The 14,490-nt window shown below is 41.6% G+C and overlaps 1 protein-coding gene across 1 annotated transcript in view; it reads left to right on the top strand.

Moving 5' to 3' along the window:
* PDE1C (phosphodiesterase 1C) overlaps positions 1-14,490 on the top strand; it is a 981,038-nt gene that overhangs the window by 674,331 nt on the left and 292,217 nt on the right. The window contains 1 exon segment of the mRNA XM_030204349.1: positions 3,248-3,388. Coding sequence (XP_030060209.1) covers positions 3,248-3,388 — 141 coding nt within the window.

Genomic DNA, 14,490 nt, shown 5'->3' with positions numbered 1-14,490 from the left:
CCTTCTTCCTCTGTCCTGGATCATGTCTCCTCCTGCCAGCAACCTTCCCCCACACAGCTCATGCTTCCTCTGAGTTCCTCTGATTCTCATTGCCTGTGTCTACTCCTGACTCACAGCTCCGCTATCAGTCTCTAACCCCATCACCCAGCAGCTCTTCCATTTACAGCTCCTTTCTGCCTTTCCCAGCATTTCAGAGCAACATTTTGTCTCTTAACCAGTGACCCTTTCCATTCCCTTCACCTCTTCTTTGCCCCCTTTATTCCTCTCCCACCAGTACTTCTCTGTCTTTTTTTACCTTAACTGCTATAGGTTTACTTTGGCAACATAGGTAAACAGTGTTGCCAGATGATGAAAATGTTTCCTGCCCCAAAGTAGCACAATATTAATATAAACATTAATAAGGTCAATATGAATATTAATGAGGTAATCATAAGAATCATCAGAATCATAATCAACATCATCATCATAATAATTAGCACAAATTCATAATCCATCCACCCACAAAACAAAAGGAGCAAGTTCCCACCACAAACCATCTCTCTCTCTTTTGATCTAGGCACAGGTAAAAAAGACTTTACATGCTCCCAGGTTTCAACCTAAATCATCTTTAATGTGGGATATAAACGTTATACATAAGTAAGTAAATAGATAGCACTTGATTCTCATAACGTGATGTCTGTTTTGGTGGCCCTTTACCAGGAGAAAAAAATCTCTTCATAATACAGCGTGCTAGCAGGTCCCTATAACCAGCCCCTCCAAATGACATACTGATTACAATTTATAACAAATTACTATTCTACCTATGAAAAGTTATACTTCTCTGTGTATATCCATATGCTGCACAAGCTGGCATGTTTGAAAATATAAGTGAGATTAAATAAAAATGCCACCATCAATAAAGCATGGCAAAGTGGATGCATCATGCAGCAGCTCATAGCTTCACTCCAGCTCCCTCCCCCTCCTCCTGCACTCACTCACTGCGCTTTCTGCTTCTGTCCTCCTCTCTAGTGGCGGCCGTGGGTCCCCTTCTCTTGATGATCTGTTCCCTGACTCAGAGAGCAGATCAGGAGGGAACCCACCACCAGAGCCAACACTGTCCGCGCCTCTCCTGCCCCTCGCCTCCTCTGTCTGAGAAGCATGGCCGCGGCGGGGGGGCCCAGGCCAAGTGGAGAGACAGAGAGAAAAAAGGTGTGTGCAGGGTTGCCAGGTAGAAATTTTTTTTCCAGCCCAATCCAGGCCAGAAACCAGCCCAAAACCCGCCCAAACACAAACCCCGCCCCTGACACCCCCACCCCCGCGTCACCGGCCCCGCCCCCACCGTCACCGGCCCCGCCTCCCACGTCACCGACCCCGCCTCCCACGTCACCGGCCCCGCCTCCCACGTCATCGGGCCCGCCTCCCCGTCATCAGCCCCGCCTCCCCATCATCGGCCCCGCCTCCCATGTCATCGGCCCCGCCTCCCACGTCATCGGCCCCGCCCAAAACGTCACTAACCCCGCCCAAAAACGTCACTAACCCCGCCCCCCGCGGCCGAAAAAAATCAAAAAGCCGCCCGGAAGCCCAAAAAAACCGCCCAAAAAACTGCAACCCGCCGCGGGCAAAAATTTCCCGTGGCGGGTCGCGGAAAACCGCCCAATTGGGCGGTAAAACCGCCCACCTGGCAACACTGGGTGTGTGGTGCAGCAGCATTTGAAACAGTGCCAAATCTCGCTTCCTATTGGTTCAGTTAGGACCAATAGGAAGGCAGCAGTACATAAGCAGCCAACCCATGGGCCGCGTCAATTAGAAATCGCCCAACCCGGTCAAAAATACCCCAAAAGGCCATGACCCACAGGCATTTAAGAAAACCCATGGGGAAGAGCTGGAAGTAGCCCAGTTCCGTAGTTTTACCATGGAATTGGCAGCTTTATAGGTAAAATTGTTGTGCCAATAAAGTTACTGAATCTGTCTGTTCCTTTTGTGATGTGTCTGTCTGCTGCACTTGCCTTCCCCATTGGCAGCTGCTAGGTTACAGCAAGTTGCAACTTCCTCCTCCCCTGCAGTCTATTGGATAGACACCTCCAGCCAATAGTATTTAGGGGGAGGTGGGAGCAGTAGCTAGGATACAGAAGCACTTCATTCCTGTGTTTCCCTATAGCTCTCCAGCATGGAGCTTGGTGCTCTAGCTTTACAGACTTACAGGGAAAAATATTGGGGATGCTCAGGCATCCACAGCCACCACAGAGATGGCCCCTGTGTCTCAGAGGTATTTGAGCCATGATGGTCATGTTACAGGTGAAATATTAACTGCTAAGCAAGATGAGGTCATACTATTAATAAAAACCATGATCTCTTGCAGTACTAGCTCTTCAGAAATATAAATACATCCAGCAGTAGGAAGGGCGTTATTTGGAGGGCCATCTCTGGCATGTGGAATTTTTGACTTCCTCCAAAGAGAAGTGAGGAAAAGACCCAAGAGAAGATGACTAGAGGCTATGCTGTATGTTGATGTGCTTGGAAATATTCATAGGCAAATATTTATTAAAGTAAACAATTAAACTGCACATGTGAAGCAACTACTTTAGGAAATGAAAGAAACTGCCACCTCTAAACCAACATGTTGACTTGTTACAACATTGCAAAAATGAACAAACATAGTTTAGACAGCTTTTGCATTACGAGTGAAATGCTGGTATATGACTACATGTTAAATAATCCTTTTATTTAAGTTTTATGTGTGGATCAAGCAAATAACAACAGATCAGTATGTAATTGTACCTTTGTTTTACACTGGCTCTCTCATAACCATAATAAAACATAACAAGTGTTTTCTTTGTACCCCCTCCCCCTTCCTCTGGACCATCCAGATACACCAGTTTTCCATGGTTTCATACTCCTGGGATCCCTGTCCCACCATCTGTAATTCCTCTTCTTCACATAAATTATGCTCCTCTGTAAACTCTCATTTGATTAGGCTATATATACTTTGACTATACCCTTCAGTTCTCCATATATATGTCCCATCTTTCTAGTCTAATCGCTGTTACATTTTCCATTGGCTCAAATCGTTTTCCAGTGTTGCAGTGTATTTCTCTCCAAATCCAGCATGCTGCCACATTGCTCATCTTAATTGTTCAATAGCTGGTCTTCCTGTTTTTGTTCCCATTCCCTGTAAGAAAATGTGGGGCTCTACCGCTTCTGAGTGTTTTATTAATTGGTTAAAGAGCATTTTGTAACCTATGCATGCCATTTCATGTTTCCCTTCCAGGTCCCTATTTCTGCTCTTGTTTCATTTGTGGAAGCTCTGGAAGTTGGCTACAGTAAACATAAAAATCCCTATCACAATTTGATGCACGCAGCAGATGTTACACAGACTGTTCATTACCTCTTGCTGAAATCGGGGGTAGCGGTAAGTATGGTCTACACCTTGCATTTAGATGTTCCCCTCATGACGTATATGCGAAGTAAAAATAAACATTTCACAAAGACTGCTTTGAGCACAAACCCACCAAATTGTTCATGTTATTTGCAATTCTGAACTCTATTTTCCTCATGAGACTCTGTGGAATTGGTGGCCTCACAGTACAATTTTGCATGTATTTCGCATGTACCTTTACATGTCTTCAGATGAATTAGAGTGGCTTCATTGCTAAATTATGCCTCACAGCTCATTAAGGCCTAAGATGTGGGATAGGGGGTGGGACTTGATATTCTGCCTTTCTGGGGTTACACTCAAAGTGGTTTATATATTATATACAGATATTTATTTTTGTACCCGGAGCAATGGAGGATTAAGTGACTTGCCCAGGGTCACAAGGAGCTGCAATGGGATCTGAACCCAATTCCGTAGGTTCTCAGGCTACTGCACTAACCACTCCTCTGCTCCTTACCACAAAGGGCGCCTGAAAACTCTGCGTGGAATAAATTTCTGCCTAAGCTTATTCTGAAAGCGGCGCCTATATTTAGGCATGGTATATAGAATATGCTTAGTTGCTATCACAAGGCTTAAAACTACACATATCCATTTACACCAAGAGAAGCATGGCATAAATGCTGATGTGTAGATTTAGGCGCAGTGGGCCATATTCTGTAACAGTGCTCATAAATTTTGGAACGCTCACGAAATCCCCATTTCCCCGCCCCTAACCACGTGCATTACAATTTAGGCACAGTGCGTTACAGAATACGCTTAGCGATTTGTGTGCGTAAATTCTAATTGTTGCCAATTAGTGCTTATTATTTCTCGTTAAGACTTGTTTTCAACACTGATTAGCTTGTTAAGCCAATTAAGTTACGCACATTGTTATAGAATACGCTTGAATTTTGGCGCAGAACACTAGGCGTGATATATAGAATCTGGGGGCAAATGTGTTAAAGTGTTTTATGGTAATTTCCCCTTTTGAACGCACTAACCACGCATTATTTATTTTTATTTAAGTATTTTTGGAGGGGTTGTGTCATGGGTGGGGAATGGGCGTGGAAGTCTTATTCAGCTAACTAATATACATTAGTGCGACCTAAATGGAAAATTCTATAAATAGTGCCAAAAATTAGGCACCGATAAAAATTGGCGCTCAAAGGTTTTCTATGAAGCGTGTTCCGGGATGAGCACTCTTTATAGAATAGCATTGAGCACCGAATTCTGTACTCATCTTTGGGCACAAGGACTTACAGCAGCTGAAACCTGGAGTGAATCCTGGCATGCAAATTGGGTGCAGATCCCCGCTATTCTGTAACACTGCGCATCTTTTGTGAATGCCTCTGACCTACCCATGCCCCTTAAAAGGCCACGCCTCCTTTGAGTTGTGCGCGATCTAACTTAGACACCCATTGTTACAGAATAGCATGAAGCCAGATTGGCACCCAAATTGTAACTAATGCCAATTAAGTTCTTGTTGACTCTAATAATGAAATCATTGGAGCCCATTTACTAATTGTTTTAGGCTCTTTATAGCATCTGAGGGTGACTGGATAATGCAGACTTAACATGGGAGTTCTTAGCACCTCCTAAACAAGAAATGGTAAGTGCTCCCATATTAATTTTTTTGCAAGTGCTGTGCGCTAATGGACAAATTCTCTCAGGATCAGCAAAAACATGGGAAAGCCCTATTTTACTGCCATGTTAAAAAATTTTTTAGCACACAGGAAAGTCCTGCGTTAAAATGCACAAAGCCCATATATTAAGGCATTTTAGTAAAGGGACCCCGTAATATTTGCACATAGTAAAAACTGTATGTTTTAAATTTAGTTTTGCAAAATGTGCTATTTTAAAAAGCAATAGCTCAATTAATTATAGCTTTCTTCTGAAATTTTCCACAGCAAACTTACCCCCCTGTTTACAAAGCCGTGTTGCAATGCAGACACAGCCTATTCAAAGTGAATGGGCTGTGTCTGCATTACCATACCGCCTGCCACTAGCATGGCTTAGTAAACAAGGAGGCTACTGTATTTGTTTCCAGATTGTTGGTTAGTCTTTGCTTGTTTTCTGGAGTTGATGGTATTTTACATGAAGGTTCCTTATTTTTACTAATGTAATTTCAGTCTTTTTACTGAATCTATTGTTTTGAATCTTATATTGTATTATAGGGCTTTGTAAACCATTTTGAATAAAGATTTTCATCAGTAAAATGGTATTTAAAACTTTTAATTAATTAAATAAATAAATAGTTTGCATGATTCTTTTCTGCCAGGATCAATGACAGAAAATAACCTATTATAAAAAGATTTCCCTTTGACAGAACAAGGGAGAAAATGCAATTTAAATAGGTCCATAATGTTTAATTAATTTGAGATTCTTGCAGTGGAGGTGTAGCCTGCCAGTTTAAGTAAGTCACTTAGGGATCCTTTCACCAAGCTGCAGTAAAAAGGGGCCTGTGCTAACGTAGGGATGTGTTTTTGACATGCACTGAGACCCCCATTTACCGCAGTGGGTAAAAGGCCGTCTTTTTTGCTGGAAAAGAAGTGGCTGTGCGGTAAGTGAACCACTTGCCACGCGGCCATTTTGGGGAGGAGCATTTACTGCCATCCATTGAGGTGGCGATAAGAGCTCCCAAATTAACCGTGTGGTAACCAGGTATCCTGTGGCACTGCCTGATTACCGCTGGTTAAATACCGGTGCTTCAAAAATAGAGATATTTTTGTAGTGCTGGAAATGACGTGCGCTGGGGGGTGGGGACTACCACCGGGGTCCTGCCGTAGCCCAGCAGTAGTTCCAGATTGGTACGTGGCGGGCACAAAAACGTCTATCTGGTATCATTTGTACAAAAATGGCCAGACAGATGTCCTTGCAGAGCAGAGGGGCAACCTAGTGGTCAATGTATTGGACTTTAAACATCAAGACCCAGGTACAAATCCCACCTTAATTCCTTTCTATGTTATTGTGAGCCCCCAGGAACAGATGAAAACTTCCTGTACCTAAAGGTATATCACTACAATAGCTATCACTCTTGCAGGTGTGTTATAAATTCAGGTACAGTAGATATTTCTGTTTTCCAGAAGGGCTCACATATTTGTACAGAAATAAGAGTTAAAGTGGGAGTTGCACCTGGGTTTTGTTGTTCAAAGTCCACTGCACTGACCACTAGGCTACTCCTTACACTTGCTTGCTGTTCTGTTAGGAAGGGCCATAATACCTGAATCCGTCATACAGCCTGGAATCCACTGTCACCTTCTCTTCTTAGGGTGGTGGGAGGGGATCAGTAACCACTGGGAGATGAAAGAGGGGTCATGCCTTCATCCCACCAGTGGTCTGCTGCTCAATCAGGGCACCTTTTTGTACCCTAGATCTGACTGAAACAGGTCTAAATATAAAAGTCCTTCTTTTTTGCTTTGGATGTTTCTTCCTGTTCCATTATCGCTGAAAGATGTTCTAATTTTGGGCCCACCCTAGTCCAGCCTGAAACATGCTTCCAACATGCCCCCTTGCTATTTGGATGAATTGCAGTGTAAAACATCCAAATTCTGCCTTTTGAAAATCAAGATTTGGACTTGTTCAGCAGATAAGACTTTTTTTTGGCCATTTTGAGACGTCCATGTGCTTCAAAAATGAGCACCGTAGGTGCTTATGTGTCTTCATAAAATAGCCTTAGGAAACCTGCAGAATTGTGGCTTAAATACACCAGCGTATATTTACATCTTTTCAGAAATTAGCATAAGTCAATATGGGTGAAATATGCATGTAAGTGCATGCTTTATAAATTACACATATATTCATGACTTCACCCATGCTCTTTCCACACTAATCCCTAGATTCTATAAATGGTGTAGCTGATTTGCATATGCAACTTAATTGGCCCTAACAATCAATTGTCGGCACTAATTAGAATTTATGCATGCAACTTTCTAAGTGTATTCTGTAAAATAGCGTGTGTAAATTCTAATGTGCGGGTAACAAAAGGGGGCATGGCCATGGGAGGGTCGTGGATGTTTCTAAAATTTACATGCACTGTTACGGAATATGCCCGGTTCGCACCTAGATAAAATGTGGGCATTTGCACCAGGTTTTAGTTGGTGTAAATGGGTGCACCTGAATTGTAGTTGCAGGATGACCACAACACATATTTTATAACCTGCACTTAACTATAAGCAAGGTTTATAGAATAGCGCTAAGCGTGGTTTTTTTCAGCACTGTTTTTTGGGGCGCCATATATAGAATCTGGCCCTATACCCCCCAAAAAACCTACACGCAGGTTGTGTGAAAGCATGAGTCTTCTTGACACCATACTTCTACACACGTATCCCATGGAGTAATTTTATAAGAGGCCATTAATGTGCAAAAAATTATTTATAAAAATATAACCCCTTTTTTCTGTGGGTAAACCCTGTTTTATCCTCTTGCTACTATGTCGTTAGTCAGTGCTGTGACTAGTGTGTAGGTAGAGAATATACATTGCGTGCTTCATTGGTGCATTCTTTTATGAATCTTGATATAATTTAACCGATAAAAGTGATACCATTTTGTATTGACTCCTGAGGTAGGCCTTTGTGGCCGAAACACAGCCCGTGTCGAGTCATTGATACCTACTATGGGTCATTGATATTAGAATAAATTTTTGCACCACACCATTTGTTTTTCGGACTTTTGTGTCACCTTTGCTGTTTGTGCTTCTCTTAATAAATTTAATTCATTGCGTACCCATGTATATAAAATAGGTGCGCAGAATATTTGCACCTTCTTTTATGTTACCTGAATGTGGCCACTCAAATCAGATTGGTTTATGTTATAATATTGGAAGTCTGGAAGCCAAAGTGTAAGTCTATATAATGTTAAAAATAATAACAATAAAATGAAATAATAGGGAAAACGAGAACAAAGTGCAATCAAAGATAACAAAAGCAATAGGTTAAAATACTAAATAAATGTACTTTACATTAATGGAGGGAGTACCTCAAAAATGTTACACCCTAGTACTAATATCACAATTGTCAGTTTTTGTCACATGTAGTACTAAGCAGTCTACTGCATCAACATAATCGTGATGTATAAATACAAACGAAGCTGCTCTGCTAAATGGTGATTGTGAGGTTTTTTCATACATTATTCAGTGAATCACACATCTAATAATATTTCTATCTAAGAATTAAAAGCATTCTGAAGAAAAATGTAGTCTATAATGTGGGAAAACATAAAACCGAATTAGAAACAGAAAACAATGAATACAGGAATGAAAGAAATACCGCAAAAGGATGTTTGCAAGTTAATGCGCCCTATAGCTGTAAGACAAGACAGGAATTGAAATAAATGTATTGAAGGAGAGAAAGTAGAATAGTGCTATATGCTGAACAGTACAAAATGCTCTGTGTTGAGCCAATACGCTTAAGGAAACTGCACAGTGTCGTTAATCTCTAAATAAAGAATACGATGCGATAATAAACCAAAGGTAAGCGCAAGTGAATTAGTAATGCACCTTAAGATTTCACACGCTGAAGAAGAATATCCAAAGTTGTAGTGAAGTGTACTTCAGTGTCATATGCAATGCACAAAATGCACCAAAATGTGATGCAGTGACAATTCAAATAAAAAAAAGAATGCTATACTATACTACCTATGTCTTATATACCGCTCATTGGTCCACAAAGGACTTTGCAGTGGCTTACATATTCAGAAGAAACTCTTCATATGAAGAGAGAATTGCACATTAGTAGAAACAGTTAGTATACCAGATACATATCTTGCTTCACTTAAAATTCATTGGATCTGGACATCCAGAAAATGAATTAATACTCATACATAAGTAGAGGAGTGTGGTAGCCGTGTTAGTCTACTCTTAAGGTTATCAATAGAAATCAAACAAAATAAAACATGGAAAAGAAAATAAGATGATACCTTTTTTATTGGACATAACTTAATACATTTCTTGATTAGCTTTCGAAGGTTGCCCTTCTTCCTCAGATCGGAAATAAGCAAATGTGCTAGCTGACAGTGTATATAAGTGAAAACATTCAAGCATTACTATGACAGTCTGACAGGGTGGGAGGAGGGGGGTGGGTAGGAAGTATGCATGGGGACATCAAAGCATATCATTGATATTCTAACAGTGTGGGTGTGGATAGGTGAGGGGAGGGTGATCAACAGAGACATACAGCTTTATGGTTTATAATGGGCTAGGAACCCCAGATCCTTGTTAAGTCCTTTCTGTTGGGTGTTAAAATATTCAATCATTCTGACTTCAAAGGTCTTACGTTCTTGTATGGTTTTAAAGTTACCTTTGAGGATTCTCACTGTGAAGTCACTGGTACAGTGTCCTGGTCCTGTAAAATGTTGACTAACAGGCGTGGGAACTGGACTATAGTTCTGAAAAAAGCGCTCAACAGAGAGCCCCTGTGGTAGTTCTATTCACGTAGGCTCCTGCGTGCATTAGTAAAAGGGCCCCTTAGCGTATATGGGTTTAAAAAAGGTTTTTTTAAAAAATATATAATGCACTGTAATTTCAAAAAAGCTAAAATAAAATCAGTTTTTGCATGTGCATGAAAAATCTGTTTTCTGTTGGAAGAAACTATGAGTAAGGTGCTCTCAGAAAAATAGAATTACAAGTCCAACCCTGAACAATTACATTGTGTGATGAAACATCCAAGAATAGGTTCGACTAGAGTTTTCAGCCCAGGTGGTTTGGTCTGACTAATGTGCAGTGCCATGTTCTCCTGTGGTGAGACTGTAAGTGTGTTCAGCATGGTATAGGAATTAGAAGCACTGCATTACTGTTGAATGAAATATGTTGAAAGAAGCTATTGTGTAAGCTTCCTTCAACCAACTCTATTCTAGGAGTGAGGGAGGGACATATACATGCAGGTTCTTCTTTTTTTTTTTTTTAGACAGCTGATGTAGCAGACCACAAGTGAAAGCCTTCAAATCGCAGGGTCACTGATGTTAGTGCAGTCAAGGCCCTGGAATAACTGGACTGACTTTTTGCTACAGAACCCCCCCCCCCCCCCCCCCCCACCAATATTGATAAGTTGCTCCACAGGATGATTTGAGAATACACATTCATAGTAAGTTGTGCTGAGCTTTTGGATTCAGATTCACAGTTCCAAAATAGAAAATTCAGTTTTTACTTCTTTCCTACTTTGAGATCAGACTCTCATCATAAAGTTGAAGGATTTACAAAAGTGTTTTGCTTCTTCCAGCATTTATGAGGTTAGGAATCTCACCAATTCTTTTTCCTTTCAGTACTTTTCCTATTCTTGGAGCTTTTAGTTCATGACTCTTAACTGTAACAGAGAAATCATGAACCCTCTCATCCTATAATGTGTGTGCCTAAACACTCAGATTATAAGTACTAGCACTTGCACGCATGGATGTTATGCTCTTAAATTAGGAGTATACTCTATTTTGGAGCATAGAGTTTGCGCCTAATTTAGGAGCATAAATTTTAGGAGCGTAAATTTAAGAGCATAACCTTTATAGAATAAGGCCTTAAGTAGCATTCTGTAATCTTAGTGTGTAACTTGCATAGCGCACATAAGCAAGTGGGTGTTCATGTGGGTTATGCATATACTGTACAGGACATTAGCATCGCCCATCAGTGGAGGAGTAGCCTAATGGTTAGTGCAGCAGGCTTTGATCCTGGCAGCCTGAGTTCAATTCCCATTGTAGTTCCTTGTGACCCTGGGCAAGTCACTTAACCTTACATTACTCCAGTTACAAAAGCTTAGAGTGTGAGCCCTCTAGGGACAAAGAAAGTACCTGCATATAATGTGTACAGTGCTGTATATGTCTAATAGCACCTTGGAAATGAAAAGTAGTATTAGTTATACTCACAAGTTATAGAATTCTACACATTGTCAGCAGGTCAGCACTTTCAGGCCTTCCTGCAGGTTTGAACTTGGCTGAGGGCCCTTCCCTGGACAAAGCACTCCCAGAAGCAGACTCCAAAAATATGCTTAAAACCGCTTTATTCCATCAGCAAGGCCAAGATATTTCCTCTTCCAGACACAGTCCTTAGTTACAGCACATATCACCCCTTGTTCCGTCCCCCCCGCCGGCCAAGTCACTCACTGTTTCCCCAGCATGGCATGACTTCTGGACACAGTTTAAATCACTCACTGCCTCCCCAGCATGGCATGACTTCTGGACATAGTTCAAGTCACTCACTGCTTCCCCAGCATGGCCAGGTTCCTGGACACAGTTCAAGTCACTACCTGTTTCTCCAGCCGGGTCTGACTTCTGGCCACAGCTGAAATCATTCACTGCTTTACAGCATGGCACCTCTCTCCATGGGCTCACTTCCCCAGTCATCTTAGGCTGGGATCTCCTCTCCGACCTCTTTCTCCCCCTCCCATTCCATGGGCTTCTCTCCCTTTATGGTCCCCAACTGGTCTTCTCCCTCCTGATTATTCCTCCTCAGCCAATCCCCCTCCTCTCCCTCGGGCTCCTAGGACTTGTAGTTCCCTTGCTGCTCCCTTTGCTTGTCACCAGGGCTTTGCAGGGGTTGTTGGGAACTGTAGTCCTCCTTCCTTCTCCGGCTCTTGAGAAACTTATGCCTTTGTGGGGGCGTGGCTTCCCAGCCCTTAGGATCCTGGGACTTGTAGTTGGAATTCCGGGTATGAAACCTACCCATCTTGCTCTTCTCCCGGATCCCTTCTTCCCTGACCCTCAGGGGTTCCTCCAACATTTATGCGAGGCATGCCTAACTGTTGGCACATAAATGCAGACTTTTACTAGTATTCTAGAATGGAGCCTGGGTGCCCAGATACCATTGTACAATTCACGCTTAGCACCCAGCATTTTGGTGCCTAACATTTGACACTTTATAGAATTGTCCCCGAAGGGTAATTAGATGACAAGGTGCCTGGGCTGTGAAGACACATACTGTAAGTGCATGTTGTACTTATTTGATAAAGGCAAGATACCTACTTATGTCTCTTTATAAAGTAGCATCCTAGAAAGTTCTAGCACAAAGTTACATCTGCTGTGAGGCAAGTGGAAGCTTGTGCATTTATGTAGTAGTAGTAGTAGGAATTGATTTTAAAAAATACACATTTAAGTACCAGTCTCACCCCCATTCCACTCAATCTGGACTTCTGGCCAACTTTTATGACACCTTAGTAACTACTGCCCTAATCGTGCTAATAATAGACATACAGGACAATTCTGTAATTGGGTGTCTAATCTTAGGCACCAATCCCCTGATTCTATACAATTGAATGCCCACATTTATGCTCAGTGTACAAATTTGCACGCACAGTTTCTAGAATAAGATCAGTTGCATGCGCAGCTTAATGTAATAGTTGGTTATTAATTGGAGTTAGCGAATTATTGGCTTAAATTGGTGTTAACTGTGCTAATTGGCACCAATTAGCAGTTGTGCGTTACTGCCCTCATTGGTTAACAAGCCAATCAGCGCTGTTAATTGGATGTTAAGCAATTAGCACTAATTAGCTTTAATTAGAACTTACGCGCACAACTCGCTAAGTACATTCTATAACCTAGTGCATGTAAATTGTAATGTGCATTGTCAAAAACGGGGCCTGGCTATGGGCGTTGACTGGGCGGATCATAGGCTTTCTGAAAATTTATGCACATTGTTATAGAATACACCTGCTGTGTGCCTAACTTTGGCGGGCGGATGTCGAGAAGCGTATTCGATAAACCGCACGGAAATGTTATAGAATATGCTTAGGTGGAAATGTTTTCTGCGTGGATTTTTCCAGGCACCATATATAGAATCTCCCCCTATGTGCCTAACTGCCAACAGTTAGGCACGAGCTCTTACACTAGCCTTTGACTTGGGCTAAGTTGTTCGCTCCTAAAATTCAGCATGAAACTGCGGACTTAGGCTAGTATTTTGTAACTACAGTTCCACATGGAACTGCCATTTTAGAATCCAGCTAAGAAAAGTTTTTAAGTGTTAGGCTATGAACTTCAGCTGTGCCGCACTGCATCCACACACTCTAACGCAGAGACTTATGCACTCACTTCGTCATCAGTTCAACAGCCTCAACTATCTTGACCGTGTGGCATGATGTCGGCAGGCTGGTAAAAGATGATTGTTAGGGGACCTCCTTGATAAAGCATTTGTGAAATACGTGCCGTGTTGAAGCACTGTACCGCAATAGCCGACTAATTATGAAGCTTTCATCTTTAAGACGAGTATTAACCAAATTAAATTTAATAAGATAAATAAGTTATTTGGTTTTATTTAAACTTCATACAAATCAAGTATTTGAGGATGGTGGAGGCTGTTGAACCACTCTGCGTTAGACTGTGTGGATGCAGTGCGGCACGGCTGAGGTTCATAGCCTAACACTTAAAAAACTTTTCTTAGCTGGATTCTATCAATATTCAATAAGATAGATTGGATATATAAAAGGGTCTTATTTTTTAGTGATCCAGCGGAAGGCGGTTTTGCAAAGCTTGGATTTGGTTTAGAAATTTCAGAGCACTGAAATGCAAGCAAACCCACCTGCAGAAAAAAAAACGTACACTGAATTTATTCAGAGGGAGGACCGGACAGATTGTGTGTCAGAAAGAAAGATATTTTAATAAAAAAAAACAGCTCTAGTTTTATGCTAGCTGTCATCTCCCTTCATTACCCTTTAATTTTTCATAAAAAATAAAGCACAGGTACAAAAATAACAACATAAGAATAGGTATACTGAGTCTGACCAATGGTCTATCTAGCCCAGTATCTTGCTTCCAACAGTGGCCAATCCAGGTCACAAGTACCTGGCAGAAACCCAAATCGTGGCAACATTCCTTGCTGCCAATTCCAGGGCAAGCAGTTGCTTCCCCTTGTCTGTCTCAATATAAGACTATGACTTTTCCTCCAGGAACTCCAAACCTTTTTTAAACCCAGATAACGCAAACTGCTGAAACCACATCCTCTGGTAACTAATTCCAGGGCTTAAGTATTCGTTGAGTGAAAAAATATTTACTCCTATTCATTTTAAAAGTAATATCATGTAACTTCCTTGAGAAAAATGAGTAAAGAGGTCCTCAGAAAACATTGCCCTGATTGCACTATTCTTTAATATAGACAAATGTACAGTGATTAAGAATACTACAGACCAGAT

Source organism: Microcaecilia unicolor, chromosome 1 (assembly GCF_901765095.1).
Source record: "Microcaecilia unicolor chromosome 1, aMicUni1.1, whole genome shotgun sequence".
In the NCBI taxonomy this organism is placed as follows: domain Eukaryota; kingdom Metazoa; phylum Chordata; class Amphibia; order Gymnophiona; family Siphonopidae; genus Microcaecilia; species Microcaecilia unicolor.
This window is presented reverse-complemented; position numbering and strand designations above follow the sequence as displayed.